The sequence below is a fragment of the Bactrocera neohumeralis genome, chromosome 6, assembly GCF_024586455.1.
Source record: "Bactrocera neohumeralis isolate Rockhampton chromosome 6, APGP_CSIRO_Bneo_wtdbg2-racon-allhic-juicebox.fasta_v2, whole genome shotgun sequence".
In the NCBI taxonomy this organism is placed as follows: domain Eukaryota; kingdom Metazoa; phylum Arthropoda; class Insecta; order Diptera; family Tephritidae; genus Bactrocera; species Bactrocera neohumeralis.
This window is the reverse complement of record NC_065923.1, coordinates 72,966,414-72,994,343: the sequence shown is the minus strand read 5'-3', so window position 1 is coordinate 72,994,343 and position 27,930 is coordinate 72,966,414. Positions and strand designations below refer to the sequence as shown.

Here is a 27,930-nt window from a genome sequence, read left to right as displayed (position 1 = left end):
TGCGGCCGAACTCATACGGGCTGCACCAGCAGCAGCAATATGCGTCTTCAGTGCGGACTGTACGGCATCTCTAAGGATTGTCCACTAGTGTAGACGTGGTGCGAAACTGATGCATGGTTGCTCGAATTACCGACTCTGCTGTGCGATCATGTCGATCAGGCGTTGGACAAAGCGCGCGAACATGCGAACCGAATAATTTGATAAGAAATTAGCACGATTTGCAAACCTTATGCCGAAGTAAGTCTATGCGTTTTGAAATGGCAAACCAAACTGAGTTTAAACCTGGCAATCAGTGGCGTAGCTACAACTTTGGGCGCCCGGGGCCAGGGATGTTCTGCCGCACCCCTTTATCTACCTACCTACAATTTTCATGAGGTGGTTCCAAAATTCTCACAATACGGTTTTTGAGGAAATTGATAGTAAATTTACGACACATCTTATTAAAAGCTATAGGAAAAACCCATTTTCGCCCTATATCTTGTACACTTTTGACACAATTTGCAGGAATTTTTGCCCGAATTGGAGTTTTAAAAAACAGCGAAGATCGTTTGCCGCCCCCAAGACGTTCCGCCCGGGGCGACGGCCCCATTCGCCCCTCTAGCTACGCCACTGCTGGCAATAGCTGTAAAAGAGATGAACTTCGAAGAAGCATTTTTTTGGGATGACCTTCAGTTCCTTCAGCGAATTTTTTTTTATCTCTTTGATCGACTGAAAACGGAAATTTATGCACCAAAACCACGAATATCGAAAAAAAACTGAGTATCGATTTGATTTTTGAGCGGTTTTGGTGTAGAATTTTGTGTTTCTGCTCGTTTTTCCTCCTCCATTCCGAAAATTGTTGACTTCTTGTATGTCAAACTCATAAACCCATGTCTTGTCGGCAGTTATAATGCTATTCAAGAATGTGGGATCAGTACGATAAGGCATGTCCAAAGAGACTCTTTTTGAAGAAGATTCAGCTTTATCGGGACTAGCCCAGAAAGAACACGTTTCATACCCTTAATACCCACCAAAATCATTCGAACGGACTCGCGAGAGATGTCGAGCGTAGTTCAGAATGAGGCGTGTGAACTCTCGGCCATCTTTGAAGGCTTCTGCCGATAGTTTGGCAGATGCTCTAAATTTTTACACCATTTGGAAACCACTTTGTCCTTATGATATTACTTGGGCAGTTGGAACGTTAGGTGGATGAAGTGTATATTCTTTTGGCCATCGCAAATGATAGTCATGACCAAAGGAGTTTCGTAATAAACTGTTCTAAGTTTCCTTACTTCGAAATATAGGGTTTTGAACAACCATTTTTATAGCTCTCTTCTCACGCACTTTTTCAAAAACCTGCCTTCAATCTGCTGAAGGATAATTGCAGCAACTCAACTGCCGCCACTAAAGTCATTAACATGCACAATATGGCACTCATTATTATCTACACACATCAAGATCATCAATTTCTATAGTTTCTATGCCAACAGTCGTTACTCAAATGCATTAGCAATGATAGCTCCCAAAACGGAGACCGAAATACAAGACAAGAGAGTCGTTATTGGGTTTTGTACACACAACAACGGAAACCACTTCCAAAACCAAAATTTCACACAAGTGCATAACGCGTATGCATGCGTGTGTGTGTGGGTGTAATGCCAACGCTCATCCGCACAACTCAACACAAAGCACAACCACTTTATGATAATGTCCTTGCTGCCGCAGCACCTCGGCACCTCTTCGTTGTAGGTGGTCGCTTCGAGTGCGCGTGTGTGCGTCAAACAGCCACTCAAGGCGAGGATGCCCGTATGCGGCGTTGAATTGCTCTTAAGAAGTTTTGCGCGCCCTGTGGCGGCATGAAAGATCCTCAACGCCATGGCAGTGCTATAAATGCATTCCCAAGGAAAAGGAAACTGGAGAGCTCATACATATAAATACATCGGGATGCGTTGCACACACGCGGGCGCTCTCAAGTGTAATCACACTTACACATAGAGAAATACTTCCTTCATACACTCATTCATTCAGCCATTTGGCTCATTCAATCAGCCAAGCGCTCTGCATAGTCGCAGTCTGTCGGCGAAACCATTGAGAAATTTATGCGCCGAAAAGTTTTAGCGAAAGTGATTTATGACTGCGAAATCCGCAAAATACAGTGAAATGGCAAAGTTGATTCGTTTCGTTTCGGCGCGCTCATCACTGCGATTGCAATGGCGCGCACTATTGGATTATCTGCCGCTATTCACGCGGTAATATTTTACAGTTTTGGCAGCGTAAATGACTGCCTTCATTTCTCCATCAGCTGGAGTTTAGTCTTCTTCGCGTTTCTTATGGTTTATTGTGAGTGTTATGCTTTTATTGCGCGATAAATTGGAAAATTGATTTTTGACTGCAACTATTCGCCGAGTTATTTGAATAGAAATGTTGCCGCTAAAATGCTGCCATTCAAGTTTGATGGTCGCGGAATTATAGGATGTTGAATACGAAAGGCTTGCTAAGAAGCTGCTATTTATTTTTATTAGCGAATTTGAAATATTTAGTACCGATTTTTGTCATCTCATCTTGCATGTTATCTCTAACGAATAAAAACTTTTCGTTTTTTCTATTGCAGCGCATGAGGTCATCGACTTATTTGTCGTGAATTGTTAATAATTATTGTCACCGCATTGAAGTTCAGCTCTGAGTGTATTTCACGCAGTATCCGCCATGGAAAGCAGGCGAAGAGGAAGACCTCCACTCCGTTGAAAAAACCAGGTGTAGAAGGGCCTGGCTACACTTGGAATCTCCAATTAGCGCCAAACAGCGAAAAGGAAGAAACATTGGCGCGCTGTTGTAAACGCGGCTATAAACGCATAAGCGGTGTCCACGTCAATAAAGTAGAGGAAAACTTCATCAATTCTTCCACTTCAGCGCTTGATCTTACCCACCTTCCTTTGGCTGAGCTCAGAAGTCTTGTGAAGTGATTCTATCTTGATCTAATCAACCTTTACCACATTGTAATCGCGGTCGAGTTATCGAAGTTTTAGTCAAGTCATGACCCAATGAATAATCGAAGTTTTAGTCAAGTCATGAACCTACGAGTAGTCGCAATGCATTGAAAGTTCCATTATATCACAATAGAAGCGGCAAAAACTAGTCAAGTAGCGCAGGACTTCACTGGCAAGAGCTTCAAGCTTTTTACATATCAGACTTGTATGGGTGCGCAGTCGCAGCGGAATCGCTGGAAACTGCAAAGCCGTTGAGCTTGCTAGGGAAAGCATCCTTACTCCAATTTCATCCGAAGGGAATCGAATCGAGATACCGATGTCTTCTGCCGTTCTAGCATTGGACGCATGGTTCTTCGGTGAGCTTGGTAAGCTTGGTAAGCGCAGCTCAACAACCAGAACCTGTGCGACTACGAGTTACTTCTGGCACAAAGTGAACCGTAAGGGGAATACCGAAGTACATGCACTTATCAAAGTCAAACTCGCCAAATTGTAAGGGTTCTGACTGGACACTGTCCAAAATGCACGTACGCAATGCGGCTAAATATTTTGACGGATGATCTTTGTAAAAGTTTTATAAAGCAAAGCGGGATGAAATCATCTCCTCACTTTCTACTCTACTTGCCAGGCTCTTGTCAAACCTCAATTGAAATATCTCGGTGGATAAACCTTTGGTGAATCTATCGAAATGGTTGGGTTTTGTATTGCCAGCATTGATAAATATGTGGTGAGCTCAAAACGTTTCGTCGTTCTATGAGAGCATACACTCAAAAATGGTTTTTGGTAACACAAAGGGCAAATATCTGTCCAAAAGAGAGCAGTCGGTTTTTTTGGATTTCTCAAGGTAACAGATGGGAACCTGTACACTCTTCTCTTGTTTTACTCCCTTTTGATTTACTTCAGAATTTCCATACAGATGCATCCAAACTAGATAATCTAGTGTAAGTTCCTATGTTTTCAGCAAAATGATTCACCGAAATTAAAAGAAGCCAACTTGTTTTTAAAAAGTGCACACAACAAGGAATATATCTACACAATGCCAGGTGACTTTGAGATCAATAAAGTTTTGGTGGGTTTCGTTAAAGATAGTGAAAAAATGACGTTATCTCTTATTCATGAGTTTTAGGACACAGTGCTATTCTCGGTAACTGTGAAGCAGATGAACTAGTCAGAACAAGCACCACATACAACTAGACCACGGAAGAGGAATTTATATTTATATGGCTACTAGTAGATATTTAATCGACAAAAATACTTCGGTGGAATCAATCTCCAACTTGCTCAACAAGCAGGCAAACGTGGCATGAATGGAGTATAGCCGACTATTAAAATTCATTAGGAATGACACAAGAACTCAGGTAGGGGTGTTATCAAATTAGCAGGTCATCTTCTCTGTAATTAGAATATGCCGGCAGACTAGGAACACCATATAATAACTGCTGTAAAAGCAGTCAAAAGGTAGAAGTATAGGAGACTATAAAGCAGTATTCATGTAGCAGAAGAAAAAACCTTTTGTATAGGAAAATAATCGCAACAATCGATCGAGGGTTTCTTGATGAAGTTTCGGGGGTAACACATTTAAACATTTTGTACTGATTAACTTCAGCGGAAGCACGGTGAGGTGCAGAGCGGAAACATAGTATACCTATACCATAGTACCGGTGGTTTCGAAATGGGCTTCCTACAGGTCTAGGAACGTCGTCAGACATCCACTCTACCTACTTATGTAACTAACGGTAATAATTTCGACTCGTTGTTGGATCGTATATCTTTCCATGATGAAAACCTTGTTGTAGAGAAATATCAAAATGTCGTTTGCTGTCCCTATCGGATTTCTTTTGTAGGGCGTTATTGAAAAACCTTTTATTATAGAATACAGTTTTATTAACGCATTCGATACAAATTTTGATTAATTCTGTGATAATTTAACCGTGGAGAAAACAGTCATTGAAATGAATAGGAATCCCAATTTATACAAACAAAAATAAAAATTCTTATCGACATTTACAACAGCCACCAAACTCTCATCGCGTATACAATCGAGTTAGCCCGAATCGAGTGATAGGAACGCTTCACTAAATCAAATTAATGACCTAATTAAATCAAAATTAATTAAGCATCGCATTTTTCCACAGCAACACATTTCGAGATTGCCTGCTGAAAGCGCCCAATTTCCGATACGAAATATGAGGCATGCATACAAATGCACGGACTATATACTATACAGCACGAGTGTGAGGTTATGTGTTTATAAATTAAACACAATATATCCCAACTCGGCATAAATGAAAAAAAAAAAATACAATTCATTTATTTGTAGGAATTAAACCACAATTGAATTGAGTGAAATTTGCTTATCAGCATAAGAGACTCGCCACTAACCGATAGCGCGCTGCTGAAAATTAAAACAATAGCAATTGAACTTTGACGAGGTCAGCATAATTTTTCAACGAAATCATTGAGAAAAAAATGTAATAAAATCCAAACGTATTAGAAATCGAATAAAGATAATATTGCGGTTAATTAATGGCTGGAAGACGCCCCCAAAAGTATTGGTTTCGTATTGCAGCTGAGCTAACGGACACATCAGATAAGCGGCTAAGAGGCTGTCGTGGCGAATACATAAACGGGGAAGATACGCATGGCAAGAGCAGCAGTTAATGGGTGTACGAGTATGTATCAACAAATAAAAGGAGATAAAAGGAGTGCTTGCGGGGGCGATTTTAGAGGGCGTACTTACAGACATATGTAGTTATATAGCGAAGTTAACGGTTTTTGATAGCACAAATCAACTTTGTATGTAAGTGTGTGTGTGTGGATGTACAAAACTATGCTTTGTTGGTCATCAATTGGACTAACGTTGACGAACGACGATTGACATATAAAATTGATGACACATTGAGGCGAAGCAAGGAGGGTGACTTGGTAATCTTTTTTCCATTTTCTGAGCAAACTTAACAATTGCGTTTGTATGTATTTTTGTACTACCAGAACCTAGTGATTTTAAGAAATATAAAACCTCCTTACCTTTTTAAAAATTCGAAAATTCTGACTTGATATTTTTTGTTTCAAAATCAGATGTTTTTCGATATTGCGTTAACAAAAGAAAATATACTTGTCACCAAAAATGCAAAATAACGTACCATCAGTTTTGATTAGTGTACAGGCGAAAGGAAAACGATATAACAGAAACCATTAGTATTGAAATAAAATTTGAGTTTTGGTTATAAAATGGTTATATATTGGTTATAAATAGGTTATTATACACTCATACTATATATCTGACAACGATTTACATTTTTCTTTGATGACACTTTGTTTTGCGTTTTAGGTGACGATATAGTAAAAGAAAAATACAGAAAATTTCAGACTTAAGAAGGCAAGTTTTTACAAGATACAAACAAACAAAAAACGTTAACTTCGGCTGCACCGAAGCTAATATCCCCTTCAAAGGTGCATTTCTTTTAGCAACTATGTGTTCAGTTTGTATGTAAGCTATATGCTATAGTAATCCGATCTGAACAATTTTTTCGGAGATTACATTGTTGCCTTAGGAAATAATCTATACCAAATTTGGGGAAGATACATTGTCAAATGTGAAAGTTTTCCATACAAGAACTTGATTCCGATCGTTCAGTTTATATGGCAGCTATATGTTATGGTGGTCCGATATCGGCAGTTCCGACAAATGAGCAGCTTCTTGAAGAGAAAATGACGTTTGCAAAATTTCAAAATGATATATTAAAAACTGAGGGACTAGTTCGTATATATACAGACGGACGGACGGACGGACGGACGGACAGACAGACAGACGGACATGGTTAAATCGACTCAGCTCAACATACTGATCATTTATATATGTACATACTTTATAGGGTCTCCAACGCTTCCTTCTGGGTGTTACAAACATTTTTCACATAAATTTTGAGGTTATGTGAAAAAAGTCTGTACAAAACAGTAGGTTTAATTACTTAAACATTGTCATATAACATTTTTCCACAAGTGTTATAGTCTTGCTGTAAAACGAGTTAAACCATTCTTAACCCTTAAAAATTCAAACACGCTCCTCTTCTTGCTTTTCCCGATATCAAATCACCCGTGAATTATTTTTTCTGTGTGTCTTTTCCGTCTGAACAACGTTTACAAATCGCTCAACTTCATTACAAAAATCCACAATCTATAAAGAAAGCGTTTCGTGCATTTCGCTCAACTTAAGGTCAACATAATTGGCCTACTGAGCGTACTATTCGTAACTACCAGCAACCATTTTGAGACCCAGCATTCACCATGTGATTTTATTAGACCGAACACATCACGTCCAGCACGCAGTGAAGAAAATATAGCAGCCGTAGCTGAGAATGTACACGAAGACCGTGGAGAATCGATTCGGCGCCGTTTGCAGCAACTCGGACTGATGTATGGAACGATTTTACGTCGAAATCTTAAACCGAAAGCATACAAAATACAGCTCGTGCAAGAACTGAAACCGCTCGACCTGCCCAAATGACATTTCTTCGCTCTTTGGATTCTTGAAAAGTTCCAAAAAGATCCGACGTTTTCGAGTTATATTTTGTTCAGCGATGAGGTCCCTTTCTGGCTCAATGAATATGTAAACAAGCAAAATTATTGCATTTGGGACAAAAAGCAACCTTAAGAGAATCAAGAGCTGCAATTTAATTTTTTTTTTATTGTTTCATCTAGAAAAATCAACGATTTGGTGTGGTTTGTAGGCCAGTGCCACCTTCGGTCCATATTTTTTCAAAAATTGTGTCAGTGAGAAGGTAACCGTCAAAGGCGACCGTTAACGCGCCATGATAACCGACTATTTTAGACCTGGAATTGAAGCTCATGATCTCGGCGACATTTAGTTTTAACAAGACTTCACATACATCACTTCAATCAATGGATTTATTGAGAGCACACTTCGATGAGCAGATAATTTCACCATTTGGGTCGGTCGTTTGGACACCAAGACCGTGTGATATCACACCGTTAGACTATTTCCTGTGGGGATGTGTAAAGTCTAAAGTCTATGCGGACAATTTCACTTCGATTCAGGTCTTGGTGTCAAATGGCACGTGTGTCATTCGCTAGTTACCAGTCGAAAAGCTCGAACGAGTCAGCGAAAATTGCAGTCAACGTATGGACTATCTGAGACGTAGTGACGGCCAACACGTGAAAGAAATAATCCTCAAAAATCAATGCCAAAAACTGTTCTTTCGAATGATAGTAAACATTCTCTATTAAATTTCAAGTTTCTGTGTTTTTTCTTAAAAAAAAGAAGGGAATCTCGAAAATATATATTTTATGCTAACAGCGATGTTTTCTTCTGGGCATAAAAAACATCTTGGCAAGCTCAATATACCATGTTTATACTATAAATATATACATTTACTTATACATATTTATATGTTTGTACATATGTCTAAGTAAGTCATTGTAATTGTAATAGCATTGTCATTACCGCATTTCTGTATGCTAATGAAGCACAAAGTTCACCATTTTTCTAGCTGTCACCGAACGACTTTTTTCCTGCTCCCCAGCAACAAAAGCTGATAAAAGAAATTCTGCTGTGCGATATGAATATTGACTGCTTGAACTTGTGAACAAGCGCTGAGAATTTTCGAAATTCTTACAGTGAGATTTTCGACTATTTCCATGTCGCGCTGACAGCTAATCACAGAGACGGCAAAACGCTGGCAGCCAGTAAGTGGCATGGCTGCACAAGCGATAAGAAAATACTTATGCCGCTCCACATACACAGACATATGTATGTGTGTGTATAGCTAATGCAATTGTGCGTTCATACAAATACACTTTAGACAACAAGCCCTTGCTTTGTGACAGCAAATTGTACCGAAAAGCGTTTTGAAGTGCGCTGGCTGCATTGCTTTCAATGCTTGTGGACGTTTGTGGTGACATTAACGTCGATGACGGCGCAGAAGTGCTTGAGTTGCCCCCAAACTCACGTATATGTTCATATGTACATGTATGTATGTTAGCTTGTGTCTGAAACTAGCGCATGGTTGCATAGCTGATGCATCCGCCAATGACATTGATGTTGTATGCGTCATGTCGCCTGTCAAACGCACGTCATGGCACGTCCATGTGTAGCATTTTTATGCATTCTCCATTGCTTTGGTTCTTGCTTTTGCTCTTTCGTGCTCATCATTATTCGTCGTCATTTGTGTTTCCGTTATGATTTTTCCATTACGTCTATTTTGACGACCACGAAGTCGTGAGTGATTTTCATATTTATTCGTTTCTTATTTTTAATGTTAAATGTCAAAATTTGTCTTTGAGAATTTGCCACGCCAATCGTGTTGATATTCGAATGTAATTGACTTTTTTACTTTATCTTAATGTGGTTATGCTTTCAGACTGAATAGAATTTTGGAAATTTTACTGATAATCTCTCTGGCAAGTATAGATGGCTTTGAAATGCATTAGACTATGGCAACTCATAGCATATTGGAATTTTCGGTTCAAAAGATGAAGGCCAGAAAAATGTTCTTGAAAGATTATTTTATTGCCATGCTAGAGAAACCATTAGCAAAAGGTGAGGTCTCTCACCGAAAGTGGTCGATGGGCTCTATGACACCATAGTCAAGCCATTTATGTTTTTTGGGGTTCTTATGTAGTGGAGCGCTCTAGAAAAGACCTTACATGCAATTCAAGAGGGTTCAACGAACGGAGCCCGCAGACATCGTCGGAAGGTGTATGACTGTGGAAATTGCGATCAAACTCAGAGAAATTGGTTTCTTAAAAGAATACGAATCTAAACACTCGGATATCGTCACACACTCTGACTTCATACCGTATCACTTGGATCATTAAGTCGGCTAATCGAATACTGGCGGCTCATGCTCTACCCATATACCGGCGAGGAAGTTGTGGTTGGGGAAAGGCTAAGGAGAGGACAGTGAGCTTCTTTATCTATGGTTCAAAGCTTGGGAGGAATTTTGGTGGAGGAGTTAATTGTCAGAAGCTCTCTAAAAACTCCAGTTTCAGACTTCCTGACTATTGCAGTGTCTTCCAAGCCGAGGTTGCAGTCATTAAGGTAGCAGGAGATCTACTACTCTGGACTGCAGCCTTCTTCAGAGAACTGACCATGCACTCAGATAGCAAAACGGCGGTACTAGCGTTGAACTCATTAACACTGCGTTCAGGGTTGGTCGAGGAGTGCCTAGGCTCGCTATCAATAGCTTCGAGTGTCTTTGTGATAAGATTGGTGTGGGTGCCAGGCCATAGCGGAATGACAGGAAATTGCAAAGTTGATGAGCTGGCAAGTACCCTAGAACTGCTATTGGTAGAATGGGAACGGGTCGGTACTCCCCTATTCTCTTATGTTCTACAATTAGATAGCTGGGCTTCGCAGAAGCTTTGCCAGCGTTGAGCTATCATCGTTATATGCGCTGTCGCAAAAGCCTTTTGGTCCAACATCGATCGCAAGAGATCAAGTGATCTTTTTGCCATCAGTAAGGCTAGCCTCTCCCTCATTGTGCGGCTATTAACAGGCCATTGCCTTATTGAGGTCCATGTTGTAAGGTTGAAAGAAGATGAGATGGAACCAACTCAACACTTTCTTCTTGACTGTCTCGCGTTTTGGAGGTCAAAACTTAAACACTTGGGAACGCATACCTTCAAACAGCAGCAAGACTTTACGCAATATCGAGAAGGTCAACTATAAGCTTCTTTCCTGAGGATTTTCCCAGCTGCTTATAATAAAGTTTCGTGCAAAGCTCTTTTCTGCGTTTTTATTGCAGATTTTTCTAGGTACATATACCTGAAACTTCACACCTAAAGCTGCCTCGTTCGCACTTTTAGTATTGACTATGCCATATAAGTATGATTTATGACTTCATAAAGTATTAATTACTAAAATTTAATAGCGAAATGCATTTCAGTTATGCAGCTATGTATGTATATAAGCGTGTTTGTATGTATGCACATGTACCAGTGTAGTAGTGAGCTGTTGTTTCATATGAAAACACATAAATCCATTTAAGTCCCGAAATGACATTTACAGCTACTAATATGTACATCTGCCGCACGTTTCAAGCATAAATAGTTAATATGTGCGTGGCGTAGCTTTAAATGTTTGTATAAATGTATGTATGTATGTGCGTTGATATGTCAGCCGGAGTTTATGTTGAGCCAGCGCTTGTCGCTTGCAAGGCAAACGCAGGCAGTTGAAGTAAATCTAAGCTGGCATTTAAAGCGGGCATAAAATATACACACATACATTTGTATATACATACATATACATACTTATATGTATATGAAATATGCACGTGAACTTAAGCGAAGTGCGGTTGAAGGCCAAAAGCGTTGCCATCACACGCCGCCACTTAACGACTCATTGCATTTTTAATAGCTGAAAAGTAAAGAAAAAAGTCAAAGCTCCCGGAGTAACCTCAAGATATGCCGTTGCAGTGCTCGAAAACTCCATTTCTAAAGCTGGATATGTGCAACATGACGGAGTGAGCGGACAAAAAAGTGCCTGGAGTGTCGAGTTTAAAGCTGCCGTTAACACATCAATGGAGGAAGACCCAAATCAGTCCCTTAAACGTCTTTCTCAAGCGTTGGGCATCCCTGTGACGTCATTGTGACGAATTTTGCGAAAAGATCTTGGCCTACATTTTTACAATATCAAATTGCCGCAAGGACTGAAGCCGCTTAACAGCTAGAATCGTCGTATGTGAATTGGGCAGAGCAAGAACTTGAAAATGATCCGGATTTTCATCGAAAAATCATCTTCAGCGTAAAGGCTCATTTCTGGTTGAATGGCTTCGTCATTAAGGCAAATGTGCGTTATAGGTCAGGCAGCAATCCACACGTTTTTGAAGAATCACGATTGCATACCGACAAAATTACGCTGAGGTTTATGGGCTGACGGCGTCATTGGGGCGTACTTCTTCCGTTATGATCAATAACGGCACGTTATTGTGAATGGGAATTGCTAACGCTCAATGATAGCCGAATATTTGCGGTCCGAATTGGGTGATATGGACTTGGACAATATGTGGTTCCAACAGTCCGGCACCGCAAGCCACCCAACGAATGTCACAATCGATTTATTGAAAACCAAGTTTGGTGAACATGTTATCTCACGTCAATTGTCCGCCTCGGTCGTGCGATTTGACGCCGTTAAGACTATTTTTTGTGGAGCTACGTCAAGTCTATGGTCTATGCCAACAAGCCAGTGCTGATGATGAACTTCGTATGAATATTATATAGTATAAGTGATCAGCTGAGTCGAGCTAATTATATTCGCTTGTCCTTCTGTTGGTATGTACTCGAACAGTAGTTAGTTTAGTTTTTAAGATATCGATCTGGGAATTGGCACACAACATTTTCTTGCTAAGAGGCTACTTATATGTGGGAATCGCTAATATCGGACAACTATAGCATATATGTACATACATAGCTGCCATACAACAATGACGATAAAAATTAAGTCTTTGTATGGAAAACTTTTTTATTTGATGAGATACCTTCTTGAAATTCATCAAAGATCCTTAAACAAAGAAACTCTACAATATCTGAAGAAATAGTTCAGATCGAACTACTATAGCATATAGCTGCCATACAAATTGTGCAATCAAACTCAAGTCCTTCTATGGAAAACTGCATCAGTTTACAAGATATCCTCACGAAATTCGGCATAGATTTTTAACTAAGGTATAACTACAATAACCGATTATAATATTCAGATCGGATCACTATAACATATAGCTGCCATACAAACAGAGCGATTAAAATCAAGTCCTTGTATGGAAAGCTCTTTTATTTTTAAAGGTATCCTCACGAAATTTGGTACAGATTATTAACCAAAGGATCACTATAATCTCTGCACATATTGTTCAGATCGGACTTCTATAGCATATAGCTGCCATACAAACTAAACGATCCGAGAGAGGAGACCAAGCGTAGGAGTTGCAAGAACAAGAAAAAGCAATTACAGAAAAATAAGATGAAATGTAATACAACAAAATAGCTACCACTAAAACATATAAAACATTTTAATAAATATTTTTTTTATAAGCCTAGCTTTGGCCTGAGCTACATGTTACATAAACTGCTGCTTTGTATGCCCCAACGCTAAGCAGCTTTTGTATGTCACTGCCGCTTTTATTGTACTTTTGTGCATCGCTTGTGTCGCTGTCATCATTGCCATTGACTTTGACATTCATTGGCGATACAACACGTACACAGCCTACAGACAATAGGTATCGAGCGCTACGCGTCCTCAAAGATCGGCCGGAGTAAAATTTTATTACAAGAACAAATTTGCCTGCCCTGCTACGCCGGCTGCGACCGCATAACGTAAGTCAAGCGTTGTAGCATGTTCTACATACTAGCCGCCTTGTTGCATGTGCTTATAGAAAAATATACATACATATATATACATGCATTCAGAGTTATTGTTATTGCTGCTGTTGTTGTTGTTGTTACGCGTCTTATGTGTGCATGTTGTTGTCATTGTTGTTAGAGTTATCAACATTATGTTCTGTCACAAAGAATTGTGTATTTGTTGTTTTATAGTTTTCGATTTTATTTATTTGCTTGTTGTTGTGCCGATTTTCCGCTCTTTGAACCCACATATGTAAACTTCCCATGCAACTTGAACTTGTCCAGCCGGCACATAGCTCTCTCTGCCTTGTCTCAAGTCATGCTCAGTTTCCATTGAGTGACATGCAACATGGCTTTCCACATTTTCCATCAATATTATTGGCACACAAAGTGAAATCTCCATATGCGCTTTCTACAAAAAATGTGTGTGCGGGGGTGTGTAGTTTGTTGTTAGTAAAAGCTGAGCAGACATTGAAATGCACTAAACTGCGGCGAGTACTTTCTTGCTTCTACAAGTACTTACCAAAAGCGTGCTCAAAAGCTTTGAATATACTGAAGAAGATTGAAAACATTGATTGATATTAAGTACATATATTCATCGAATATTATTTCGAGTTTATGTCCCTTTCGATTGAATACTGCTTACACTGATTTCTTAAGGCAAAGTCCTCCCTACTTTAAGAAGCCAGCGTTAACTTGATGTTTAGAGATCATCATCCAATCTTGGTTTTAGAGATCTTAATCGTATATCATTTCGGGTTCATAAACTACTCTATCGATGAATCCTTCCTTCAATCTTGTTTGTTGAATTCCTCTCTACAGGTCTTTTCTTACAGTTTTGAACTAGTTTAAGGAGCCTTTCGCTAAAAGCTCAGCTTTATATTAAGATATCTTAGTGAATGCTGATCTAATTGAATACTACTTCCGATGATCTTGGCAGTTGGATTCCAACCTTGAAATCTTTTCTACAGTTTTAGACTATTTCTTAAGCTTCAGCTTTACATTAAGAGATCTCAGTTGAATATCGGGTTCCGAATCTTTGCTTTTTAATACTATTTCCGATGATCTTGAGGGTTGGACTCCATTAAAGAGGTCTTTTTTTACAGTTTTGAACTAGTTTAAGGAGCCTGCTTCTGAAATCGTGAGATGAACAAAGAATTACTTAAAACTTTTCATACCAACAGCTGGTACAGCATGTTATATTCGCTACCCTCCTAAGTTTTATGAATGGAATACGTCTATTTCGAATTACTCTCCACTGATAAAGCTCTGTTATTAAAATTATATATAGGTAAGACTAAGGTGGTAAGGCACAACTAAGCTTAACAAACAACAACAAAGAGACGAGGGAACAATACAGCGAGCAGCTTTAAAGCAGACGCAGACGTTTTCGAAAATAATGGGCAAGCGCCCATCAGAATCGAGGCAATTAAGATGCTGATTATGGAGTACTGGAAGCCCGGAATGCATTGCTTTGGCAAAGGGCCAACAGAAAGAACAAGAAAATAAAGATGGCCACGACGAGGAATACGCATACCGTCTTCCGTAGATGTAGTAGGATACTTATGTACCCTTCATTCACAATCACTCCTCAACAACCCGACAAACCTGAAGAAAAGATACCCTCAAAAGTAACTCCGGCCACAAAAGCACCAGAAGAAAAACAAAGAGAAAGGAAAAGCACCCCAGTGGCCATCACAGAAGGAAACGGGCAGAAGGGGGATCCTTATAAAAATGCAAGGGTATCGTGCAAATTATGAAGACGGCGGTGGCAAAACAAAAGAAGAATGGACAGCTGATGAACTTTTCGACGTAATCAAGAGTAACCGCAGAAACTGAAAATGAGAAAAGACGTGAACATCTAAGCAAACGCTTCACGACCCCAGACGTCAATAACCTCGAAACGACGCGCGAAAAGCCCTGTAGAACCTCGTGAAAGAGTGGGACCACGAAATGAAAACTATGGCCATAAAATTACTTTTATATTAATCATTTAAAAATGTATGATAATTCTATGGAGGAAGGACGGGTCCTTAAACGGAAACTGTAGGACCCGTTGAAGTTTCATATACAGGTAAACCTGGATTTTTTTGTTATAAAATCGGAAACTGGAAAAAGCGTATGCTTCGATCGACGGAAAGAGTTATTGGAATAATGCAGATACAAGTTCAAGATGTTATCTGACAGAAGTCGGGCTGAAAAATTTATTCATAACAAAAGAAATGTTTACAAAACACTTTGTGACCTACCTACACGTTCCCACAGCTCTATAAATTATCAATTTCTCAAGACTATTATAAAATCAAATATCAATTATTTCTTTTCTTATACTTCCACAAAGCAATTAATAAGTTATGGACAATTTAGGCAGTCATTTAATAATCTTAACAGAATCATCTACATAAACGCCCAAAATTACCAATATTTATGTTAATGAGATACAAATTCGGATAGCGTGTTTACCAGAAACATACGAATTCTCACATTTGTGTTACGCAATTTCAAGTAAATCACACATAATTTAACAACCCATTTCAATAAGAAAATAAACAAAACAAAACCAACAAACGCAGCTGGATACGGCGAATTGGAATTGAATGGCAGCATTGACTACCTGAAAGTTGAATGAGGTGAAAAAACAAACAAATAAGCCAAGCGAGCAAGCAGAAAAATGCAAATTACTGAACACTTGAGATGTCAAATAGTTGATAAAGATGAGAAAAAAAACGAGAAAAAAAATATAAAAAAAGAACTCAAAACAAACTCTGAATAAAGTAGTACATATGATTGAATATTGCTGAAGAAGCCAGCGCTGTGGGCAAGCAGTTAGTATATTCGGTTATATGCATGGTAACTGCGTTGAAAGGCGTTATTGGCAGGCTACAAAGAAAATACATATATTCGTAAATATATATATATGTACGTACATACACCGCACAAAAAATTGTGTACTCAACAGCTGCGCAGCTGACTTGACCCAACTGTAATGGAGCGCATCTTGGAAAAACGATCTTAAATAGGCTGTGATCGATGGCATGGTTGTTGCTGTGGGTAAACGATCACTCATGCAGTGCTTCACATACTTATGTGCCCTAATATACATACATATGTTCATATATGCACCATTTGAGCAATTATTTACATACACAAATATATGATTTTTTTCCGAAAAAATTCTAACTGCACAACCAGATATGCATCTGCTTGGCTACTGCATTAAGTTATTTGTCAGCAGTGGTGGTTTACTTTAACGGTGCTTTCAATTTCGAAGAATTCGGGGGCACAAATCAATCGAGACGCTTATTCAAACTCCACTGGGAAACGCTACAAGCGCACAAAACGAATATGAATAGTAGCAGCATGAATAGCCGCGCGCTGTCGTACCTGAAACTATAAAGCGCACACAACGCGAAGCACGCATACATACAGCCAAACTAATTTAAATGCTGCGCCGTTTGCTTACAGTGCGCATAAAAATATGTTTCAGTGCAGCGTTTGCGCCTGCGCAGTAGTTGGTTGTGTGTTCGTAAGGCGCGTCAGTGGAAGAATCGTGACCAAATCTGATGTATACAGCAGTCAAAAGTGCAGCAGCAACAACAATGAAACGCATAAATTTCGTTCTACATACTCTGGTAGGCATTCCATATTTTTCTTGTGGAAAGATTGTTACAAATGCATAAGGAAAATATTGCTTGGTGTGTGGCAGTCGAGAAAAAATATGCTTTGCGCTTTACTGCCGCATTTCAATTAGAATATTTAGATTTCCAACGTTTGTTCAAAGTGACGAATGTCAAATAGGGGGATTGTTAAGGCAGCATACCACACATGGTAAGGGAGTACTGAGAAAAATGTAAGAGTCGAAAAAAAATCATACTAAAAAGTGGAGGAAAAAGCGTTAGCTGCGGCTGCCGAGGCTAAACGACTCTACACGTGTCCATTTTTATAACAAAAAAGTTAAAAAGTGTCAAAACAGAGTATAAAAAGTTCTTTATTCGGATTTTGTTTGGTCAGTTTGTATGGCAGCTATATGTTATAGTGCTCCGATCTAGAAAATTTCCTCGAAGATTGTAGGTTTGCCGTAAATAATGATCTCAGTCAAATTTCTCTTCAAATAAAACAGATGAAAGACTTAATTCTGGTCTCGGTTCTAAATAACAGTTTTTCTTTTGACATTACTTTATTTTTTGTTATAATTAGACCAAATTTCTGAAGATAACTAGTCATATAAACAAGTCCATACGAAAACTTGTTTGATCGTTCATGGTAGCTATATATATATGCTATGGTGGTCCGATCTGGACAATATCTTTGGAGATCATGGAGTTATTTTAGGCAAACATCTGTGTCTAGATTCATAAAGATAGCTTATCAACTAAACAAGTTTTCCATGCAAGGACTTCAATACGCAATCCTATTTGAAACATATTTCTGGATTAAAATTTCAGTTCGATTTCTGAATCACTATTGATCACTTATATGTATACACGTATATTTTTTAAGAGGTCTTTGACGCTTCCTTCTGGATATACAAATATAAAATTATGAACGCAATCACAAATAATTTTATGACTAGCCTAGCATTCGAAAAATTGTTCATGGATGAGTATAACTACGATGGACGGCCTAGCTTCGACTAGGGATTTGTTTTTCGGTATCGTATAGCTATTGCCTGAAGGTTGTAAGAGAGAGAGGAAGCAAGAGAGCAAGCACGCTATTGCAAGAAGGTTCTATGAGAGAGAGAAATATAGGGCATAAGACAGCAAGCGAACGTGAGAGAGTGAGAGAGACCGTGAGCATGCTACTAATTAAGTCTGAAGGTCATTATTTGACATCAATTTTAAACGAAATTCGACAAAAGTAAAATTTTTGGGGAAATGAAAATCAAATTTACGAAGCAAACCGTTTGAGTTTTCGTTTTTTTCGAAATCAGAGATGTTTAAGACCTAGTGGACTCTGAGGTTTGGTGAAAAAATCTCTGTAGAGCACCATTTTTCCCCGCAAGATTTTATTTTAGCTTTTTCAGTCTGAATATTTTCAGAATTATGGCAAGACAAGTCAAAAGATCGTTTTGGGTGCTCTCTGAGGTTATTTTAGGACCTTGAAATGACAAACTATGCTCGACATAAAAGTGTTGGTGCGAAAAAGAAAAGCATAGCAGTAGTCGCTAGAGTAAGACTTTCAAGAGCTTAGAAAGTAGAAAACCTAATATCTTCGGGATTTATTATTGACTGCATGTTGAACTTTTCTCATAAGATTGAACTTTTTAGCTTATATTTGGTAAGACCTCTAAACCCATAGCAACAGAGAAAAGCTGTATACCATCTTGTATATTGTAAAAGTATTTTTGCCAACCACAAACGCTGGCAAGAATTAATGTCTCGCGTGGCACGTTTGATTTCGACGCACTTCAAGCCCGATATGGACGCGAAGTTAGCGTAAATTTTCCGTAACTTAAAACATTATTATTTTACACCCTAAACGCCGCTGAATCATTGCCATTGTTAGGAATTCACAACTATGCACAAAAATTCGCTTATTTATTTATTTGCAAGCGCGCCGTTTTGCCTACGCATGCTACACAATGGCGCATACGCACGAGTGGTCATAGGCGCAACTCGTCGTTGCCGCCGCCGACATTGCCATTGTCGCTGCACTATATAATTTACATTTTGACAGTTTTGACTGATTTATCGATGCGACAAGATGTGCGTCAGCCGCGCGGTACACCAGCGCTGCGGTTGAAGCGTGAGGCGGGTCGCGCTTTTACCTATTCACATCACTCATGCAACAATGGACGCGCCAATGTGACGCCAACGCGCGCGCAACTAAACGACAACTTTGTCTATGCGCGCGTACGTGCGTTAGATGGCGGCGGCAGGCGGCGTGGGCGTGTGATGCGCGCTTCGCAGGACACGCGCAGCTGCAAGCGCTGCATAATTTTACTTTTGTTGTTAGCGCGCGGCTGACAATTCGCAGTTGTTACGATTTCGGTTGTTGCTTTTCTCTTATTTGGCCGCTTTGCTGCAATTTTTTTTCCGTTCGCGTTGCAAATACGTCTGTGCAATTGTTTTGTCACCAATCGGCAATACAGCTCCAGTCGCCATTGCCGCGTCGTTGCTTTCACCATTAACGCAGCCGCCGCGCACTCATTTGGATGTTTTGCCTTTGTTATTGTTGTCAGGGAATTGCATTGCTTTTGGCTGCCACTGCCACTGCTGCTGTGTCGTCAGCCTTGTTTAGTGGCGAATTGTTTTGCTTTGTTTTGTTTGTGTTTTGCTTTCATTTGCCTGCCTTTGTTTTGCTTTGAGTTTTCACTCGTGTCGAACGCCCGCGTTGCATGCAAATTTCTGCGCGGTTGTTTTTATTGTTTTATTTATTTTGCGAAACGTAGTTGTAGCGCATAGTTGCACACACAAACGGAGCAACAACAATAATAGCAATAACAACTGCAATTGCAACAAGTTATGGGCTGCCACTGACATTTGACGTGACAATTGACATTTGCCGCGCAGTACACACCGCCGCGCTGTCAATACTGTGAAGAGTTGCTCCAATATATGCCTCTATATGTGTATGCATACGTCAGCTAATAGTTCTGTGCTTCTTTTGTGAGTCATGCGGACAATTTATATCCTGGTTGCCACTTAGAATAATAGATCACAGATAACGTGTGGTTTGGTATTACCGAAAAAGGAAAAGTTTCAAAGCGCGATATGCAAAACTTTGCATAAATAAGATTTATTTTGTGCGTGGGCTGACTAAAAGTTGCAAAATATGGTAATATATTATCGTATATATAGTCAGAAGGACTAGTGGGACAAGGCAATGTGGGCGTTTGGCTTTAGTGTCTTTAAATTTTTTTTATTTTCATCTTTATCTTTATATTTATATTTCTCTCTAATCTTACTTTCATCATTATGCTTCTCTTCGAATGCTAAGGTGAGTCTTAATCAACGCTGGATTCCAATTTCAGCACCCAATTGACGGCTTACTCCATCAGATATCTACCAAAGTCATTCCTAATAGTGGACATCAATAACCGGATAAGGCTTATGAAAGCTTTTTGAAATAAAAAACCTGTTCCTTACAAATTTCAAATGCCTTGAGGGGCCGAAAGCTTTTAGAGACCTTTAAGCTTGATTTTCCGAAAACTCAGCACTGTACTGTGGTAATATCGAAGCCAGTGCCATTTTCTTGTATATTTAATTCTGTGTAGGTACGAAATTGTTGTCTAGAAGTAGGATAGCGAGCACTCTGGGCTATCAAGGCACCTTTAAAAATCTGGACTTTTAACGAGCTTTCCACAGCGAATATCTCTAAGTCACAGCTTCGCAAGAAACGTTAACGGGAACTTTTGTGAGTTCAAGAAGTTGTAGGAACACATTCGAAGGAAGTTTTGAGATAACTTTAGATATGTGAACTTTTAACGAGCTTGGCTACAGCGAGTACCTTTAAGATCGGCTGATTTTAGTGGTCACAGATTCACAAGTGTCGTTCACAAGAACTTTTGTGGGTTCCAGAAGGTGTGGGTATGTTGTCGAAGAAGATTGCAAGGTATTTTTAGAAATTGGATCTTTTAGTGAGCTTGTTTTCAACGAATATCTCTACGATTGCAAGATTTCACTGGTTACAGCATCGCAAGCCATAATGACGGGAATTTTAGTGAGTTCAATGTGTTGTAGGTAGTGAAAGGGATCAAGGAAAGTTCGACGTCGAAAAGCTGCAATCACAACAGACAGACTTTCTACTCGACTTGCAAATCTGCTCTTTGAGAACACTCATCAGCAACTTGGTATGAGGGAACTGTGGGACGGCATTTCAAGCTACTTACGTACGATGAGGAATTCCGTGTCGTAATTGAGAGAAGCAGACTGTCCACCTCGCAACGTTGCAATCGACCACCACACGTTCGGGATGGAATAGATACCGAGAGTTGAAGAGGGAAGCGAGACGAATTTGCAGACAAAACAGAGAAATGTGTAAATATAAAGAGCTTAACAAGTTGACCAACAGGAGTCATGCTGGAACATTCTACCAAAAAATGCGGCGTCTAACAGAAGATTTCAAGTCCAGAGCATACTCTTGTGGAACCCTCAGAAGTGATCTAGTGACTGATGCCAAGAGCATAAAAAAATTATGGGTTCCTCTTCTCCAACCTGCTGATTGGCAGTGAAAGCTTATGGAGTGGACGTTCCATTGGCCGATCATAAGGAAGTTCGAATAGCTATTATCTGTCTAACGAACCACAAAGCGGCGGGGCCGATGGATTGCCGGCCGAGCTATTCAAATATTGCAGCGAAAAACTGAAAAGGAGTAGTAGCAGCAATATTAAAAATATCTTGGAAGAAAAAGATCCTACACCCTCTTGGACCGTCACTGGTATGATATTTTGCAGTAAAGGGACGCTCATGAAAATTTTTATATAAAATTAAGAAATCAATAACAGCAATAAATAAATTAAAATACAATATTCTCTCATTCAGAAAATATGTTTGTGAAATATGATACCAAGCCGTTTATGTATTCAGTGACCACAACCCTCGAGTACTAGGTATAACTTTCACGCAGTTTTGCCGCTTGCTTGCACCAACAATTAGTCAATAGGTATTATACACAGTTTTCCGCATTGTTGCATCCTTGTCTGGACATTGGCGCTGTCAATTTTTATAGCGAGGCGCTGTAACTGTATACCTCAAGATAGCTTGCAACAGTGAGGCGGCATGCGGAGCGATGCGTCGGACAATCGAGTCCGTGTAATGCTAGAATCTATTAGGCATATTTCTATTTATGCTTTTATATGCTTCATAAACATTTTCTCATGATTTCCCACTCACTTTTTTGCGCGATATAAATTTCCATTGTCTGCATGATTAGAAGTGAAAATGACTGCGAAGTCAGCTTGACGGCTTAAAGCAACTGAAGTGGGGAACAGAGCGGTTTGTGTAGGTACAAGTATATATGCGTGTGTGTGCATATGGGAGAGTGCATTTAATTGGGGTTGCAAATGAAGCGTAACACTGCACGGATTTTTCAAATGGAATCAATGAAAATGTAAGATGGGAAATATATGGGGAAAATATCTAAATATTCTATGCTGAGGAAAAACAATCACGAAATATGAAGAATAATGAAAAATTTTATAAAAATGATAAAGTGGAGTACTAAAGTAGCTTGTTGTGCTTGAAATGGCAGTAAGTTACATATGTATGCATATGCATGCTTTTAGGCGCTTAAACACTTTATAGCGCTAATGAAATGCGTTGGCGGTGATTTTAGTCCTCAAAATACTGTTTTTGTAATTAAAGCATAAAATGCACAGTACTGCGCAAAAATATGTATTTATTTGGTTATTAAGACCTTTTAGGCAGCTCAATATTTTTAAGTGCTTCTAAAAGATTAAAAAAAAAACAAATTTTTAAACAACTCTCATAACATAAAATTTAATTTTCAAACATGAAAGTGTAGTACGTAAAATTTTATGTGCAAAATTTACAGTATGGAGCACAAATAATGAATTCTGGCGCATACCAAAATATCTGCCCCAACCCTTTCCTTTCTTTTCATGCATTTATTTGCTCTCACTCGTGCTGATTTCAAATTAAGCATGCGAAATTTTTGATAATTGCGCACAACTCACATATTTAACCCATTAAGCGCCAATTTGAAGAGCGCGCCAAAGCACCTTTTAGGCAAGGGGTATCGGTTAGCAGCAGAAAAAGCTTGAAAAGCGCTAAAAATATAAAAAGTAAATAGCGCCAAGCGTCATAAATTTACGGAGTTTATATGTTTCGGTGCTTTTATGTATGCGCTGGGTGCAGAATTATGCGCAATTATGCAGTGTCCTTTCAGGCGCGCACGCACACACAGGCATATGGGTGTGTTAGTATCCGCTACAGCTATGTTAGTAACTTATACACACACATCTTTATTTTTCATGCTTCCCTAGCAATTCCGCATTCATTGGCTGCGTCTACACCTGCTGTGGCACGTACGCGCGTTTATCAAAATTTGCTTTGTACGCTTGCTGTTGTCGTTTTTGTGCTTAATTTCATTGCAACAAACATGTGTAATTTAACAGCACATACACAATAGCACTAGACACACACATGCGGCGCATTCCTCTTCATACCACACTTTTTGGTTGCCAAAAAGGATGCAATGAAAGCGAAAAGACACATAAATTAAGGCGCAGCAACCGGCAAAAGCAGCCAAGCAAACGTACAAATGAGCAAATGAACCGTTGTGTACGTGCGCAGCGCACACTCGCACACACAAATGCCTGCGCCGCTCGTAAGTTGCTTTTAATGCCGCTGCTGCTCACACACGCATATGCAACAACAATGGCGCGGCGTCAGGCGTCTTGCCTCTTCATCATCGTCGCACAAATTCCGTGCAATTATCGTGATTACGGGTATTTAATGGGGTGTTGCAGCCACATTTGTGCCGCACAACAGGTATGCTTGTCGGCGTTGCACGCGCGCCTCGCCAGCAAAGCTGCTTTGCCTTATTTATTTTGTTTCCGAAATTGTCGCATTTCAACTGGAATTTATGGCGCTGGTACGTAGCAGAGGCTTGTATCTTTCTATTAGACTACATGGCGGGAAGGATTCACAAATTAAATGCCGTTAAAAATTCTAGTATGCAACTTTTTTATAATTTTCCATATTATTTTAGAATTATTGCAGTTAAAATGGAATCTCGCAAACATAAGGGTATTTTTATGTATTATTTTACAAACCTAATTCCAAAACTCTTTAATTAAGCTCAAACAATTTGAAATATTTCATCTACTGATTGTAATCGAAAGCCTTTTTACATACATATTCATCATAATTTCCAATATTTTTGAAAAATTTTCTGCTTAAAGTAGGATATCGGACTAAGCACGGTCTTTTTATACACTATAATAATATACTCCGAAAATAATTCCAAAACTCAACAATTAACCTCAAAAAATGTGCGACATTCTTTTTTATAAATTGTGATCTGAAAAGCTAAAACTGAGTACAGCGTGGTGAGAACAAGCAATAATAAATTTCCCATATTCGGAATTGACTTTAAGCCTGATCAAACTTCTTAATATCTATAAGGTAGTCTCGTCCATATCACCCACCCATCTTATTTTTACTATGAGGTTACCCTTAAGCGGTTACATGGGTTTACGGGTTTGAAAAAATCATTTTTTTTTTCACTTTGGTTGATCCTGTAAGGAGTTATCCTGCCCAAGCGAATGCATCTTTCTTTCCGAGGGGCCACCGGCAAAGCGTCGCAATGGCCGAGCTTAAAATAGCGGGCTTGTCTTCCGATTTCATCCATTTTCACACTGTCGATAACCTTAAAAATCGTCGGCTCGAATCCTTAGTCTCTTAAGCGAAGTTGTTCAGAAAAATCATTAAAAAATTTCTTACATAAAAAAGAGTATAATGTACATACAGACAGAAATGTATCCTTACAATCTGGATTTCTTAGAAAAAAAATCGAGTTTTTATTATAATATAAAATATATAAATTTAAAAAAAATTCACCTTAAAAAACGCTGGCTCGAATCCATAGTCTCTTAGGCGAAGTTGTTCAGAAAGATCCTCTAGTGCAAATTTCCTACATACGCGATTTTCTTAGTAAAAAAAAATATATACGACCAGCTCTTGTTACAGACAGAAATATATAAAAAAAAAAAATCGTTCGAAACCCAACATTAAAAATCGACCCGCTAAACTAATGTAAAAAAACGCTGTACATTCCGATACAGAAAATTTCCTACATACCCTAATTTTAGTAAAATAGTCGACCCGCTCTAAACAAACATAAAATGTATATATACATACATATATATTAAAATAATTTGATTACAAACTCACCTTTTTTAAACATGCCTTGGCTATATTAAACCTAGCGCCATTTTTTATAAGAACACTATTGCACATAATTTCCGACACACGCGACGTAAGCAAACCGAGAACCGCATGAAATAACCACGCACTTGCTACATTCATAACTACACGCATATACACACCCACGATCAAACTAGAACACGCACTTAAAGAACTTGCACTTACGAGGAATTTAACCATTGCGACTTTTACGACACTAGTTTTTGCATTTATTAACGATTTTAACTTTGAATTAAATAAAAACACAATTTAATAACTTTAAAAAATACTTTTCACTAAGTTCAACAAATATTCGCAACATCCACCAAAAATTACGTGTGTTCACTTTCATTTCCACCTGTAACTAATATTTTTACTGTTACATTGCATTCCTCAATTGGAATAATTCAGCTGCATTCCCCTTAATATCGCATTCCACGATTCTAGAAAATTCGAAACTCTTCGAAAATCTGTCACAACTCTTCATTACTTATTATTATATGCAGATTATGTTGAAGGTCAAGCGCGAACATTAAAAAATTTGCAACAACAATACCAACAATCATAGCCTCACTCATTGTCATTTCTCAATCACACATTTCTCAATGATGAGCACGCATCTAATACCTCTGCTGAGCACACAGCTTAGTCACGCATATATGAACGCATGAGTGTGTGCATGCGAGCGCCTTGCGCAACATTGATACGAGTATGCAGGTGTATCACTGTTCGAAGTAAGAGCGCATAGCTGATGAAGAGAAAATGAAGTTAGGTGAGCTGAAAGCGAAAATAATCATATGTAAATGCAAGGATGCTGGAAGTTCTTGGTGAGAGGGCGGATTTGGAATGATTGTTGGAAATAAGTGTTAAGAGATCAAAATTGCAGAGTTGTTAAGAGTATACAAAGTGTATTCATTGTCAATTTTCTATTACAGTAGAACAACAACTCATGATGAACTATTATTATATGCATGTTTTGAAGGTCAGCTTCGAACATTAAATTTGCAACAACAATGCAAAGAAACACATCGTCACTCATAACCACTTCTTTGAAAGCGAAAATGAAGTTACATATGTATGTAAATGCAAAAATGCTGGAAGCTTTTGGTGAGAAGTGTTAAGTGATCAAAATTGAAGCGAAGTTAAGAGTGATGTGGCAAATTTACACGAATGATAAGCATATGCATAAGAACTGGAAATTAGAGCTCAATTATTTTAATATTATTTGTTGTAAAATATAATTATATGAAAGGAAAATGAATTTAATTGTTCAATTGTTTATAAAGTAGGAGAGCATAGTGTATACATAATGAAACTTACTTACTTACATACTGAGAGAACACATAAACAAAAATTATATTAAGAATGTATTGAAAATAAATTGTATAAGGAGGCTTCTGAGCGTTAGCAAAGTTAAGAGTAAAAATTTTCTATAACTGCGTACATATTAAAGGATTACAAGGGTTTACGGGTTTCAAAAAATCGAAAAAAAATATTCTAAATACTTGTATGTGGTTCGTCCATATCGAACATCGATCTTACTTACAAAATTTATCCTTAGAGAAGTAGCCCAGATCACTAACTCCTTGTCTATCTCTCCTTCTTTATTTCTGCTGAATACGTTCTATACCTGAGCATTTGCCTAAGATTGAGACAACGTTTCGAAATCTACGCTAATATGAGTAGAAATTCAGAAAATATTCTCCCTTTCATAACGCGTTATCTTCTCAAACGCTGGTAGAGTTAGATTAGGTTGGATGGCTGATCCCTTAGAATAGCGGAGAGCATACACTTAGACTGATATGTTTAGTTATTTGTGAAGAAAGTTAAACGAAATAACTCATGAAGTTGTATATTAGCTATCGGCGAAGCGCCCTGAACTTATCACAAACCTGCTAAGATGTGTTATTTCTATTTTCGATATTGCACCTGGATGCCTAGATGTATGTCATCTGAGATGATTTTGTCTTTATGTAACAAAAATGGGACAATCGAGGATGAGGAGTTCAGATGATTCTATCTCATCTTCTTTCAATCTGCATAATTCCCGATCGGACATTGTCCAATTAGAACTTCTACAACCATGGAAAGGTGAACCTTGTTGAAAGCGAAGTGCTCCCTAGATCTCTTTTGATTCACCCCAGACCAGAGAACCTCGACATTGCAAAACTTTTGCTGCTTTCCCGCAAGTTTTAATATCCGTAAAAAAGGTCATCGTCCCTCTCCTCTAATGAGTTCTCCCCTCACATGCCTTCCTCGTAGGCATGTGTGCAGAGAAAGGAGGGGCAAGGCTAGACTTGGCGAGCTGTTAACTATTTTGAATGAAAAATGTGCGAGGTTTTCATTCTGAGTGTCTTAGTACATCAATCATCCAACTTGCGACTGTGTCTACCGGTGCTATATACAGCGAGCGCCATAGTTGGTTCCTGGTACATATACTGATGAGAGTGGCCAGTGAAACACTCACCAATTTATTTGCAAGTGTATCGCCTTTCACCATATAAGAATTCCGTAGAACATTATGGATTTACATATGTATGGTTTCATAGAGATACCTTCGTTGAGAGTTCCTACCTTTTTCTAATGGCTCCCCTGTAGCAGTACAGGACAACCATTGCCTTGTTTACGCTTTCCTCAATGTTGGGTTTCCACGAGAGCTTCATGTTTTGGTCCAGCTCTAGGTACTTAACTCTGTCATTAGACCGCAGATGCATTCTCTCCATTAGTGGTAGATGAGCATA

General features: G+C 38.8%; 1 protein-coding gene across 1 annotated transcript in view; it reads right to left on the bottom strand.

The window, feature by feature from the left end:
* Window positions 1-25,609, bottom strand: part of LOC126762930 (teneurin-m) — a 517,900-nt gene extending 492,291 nt beyond the window's left edge. The window contains exon 1 of the mRNA XM_050479984.1: window positions 25,178-25,609. Coding sequence (XP_050335941.1) covers window positions 25,178-25,190 — 13 coding nt within the window. The 5' untranslated portion in view covers window positions 25,191-25,609. The remainder of the gene's footprint in view (window positions 1-25,177) is intronic.
* Between the last annotated feature and the right edge of the window lie 2,321 nt (window positions 25,610-27,930).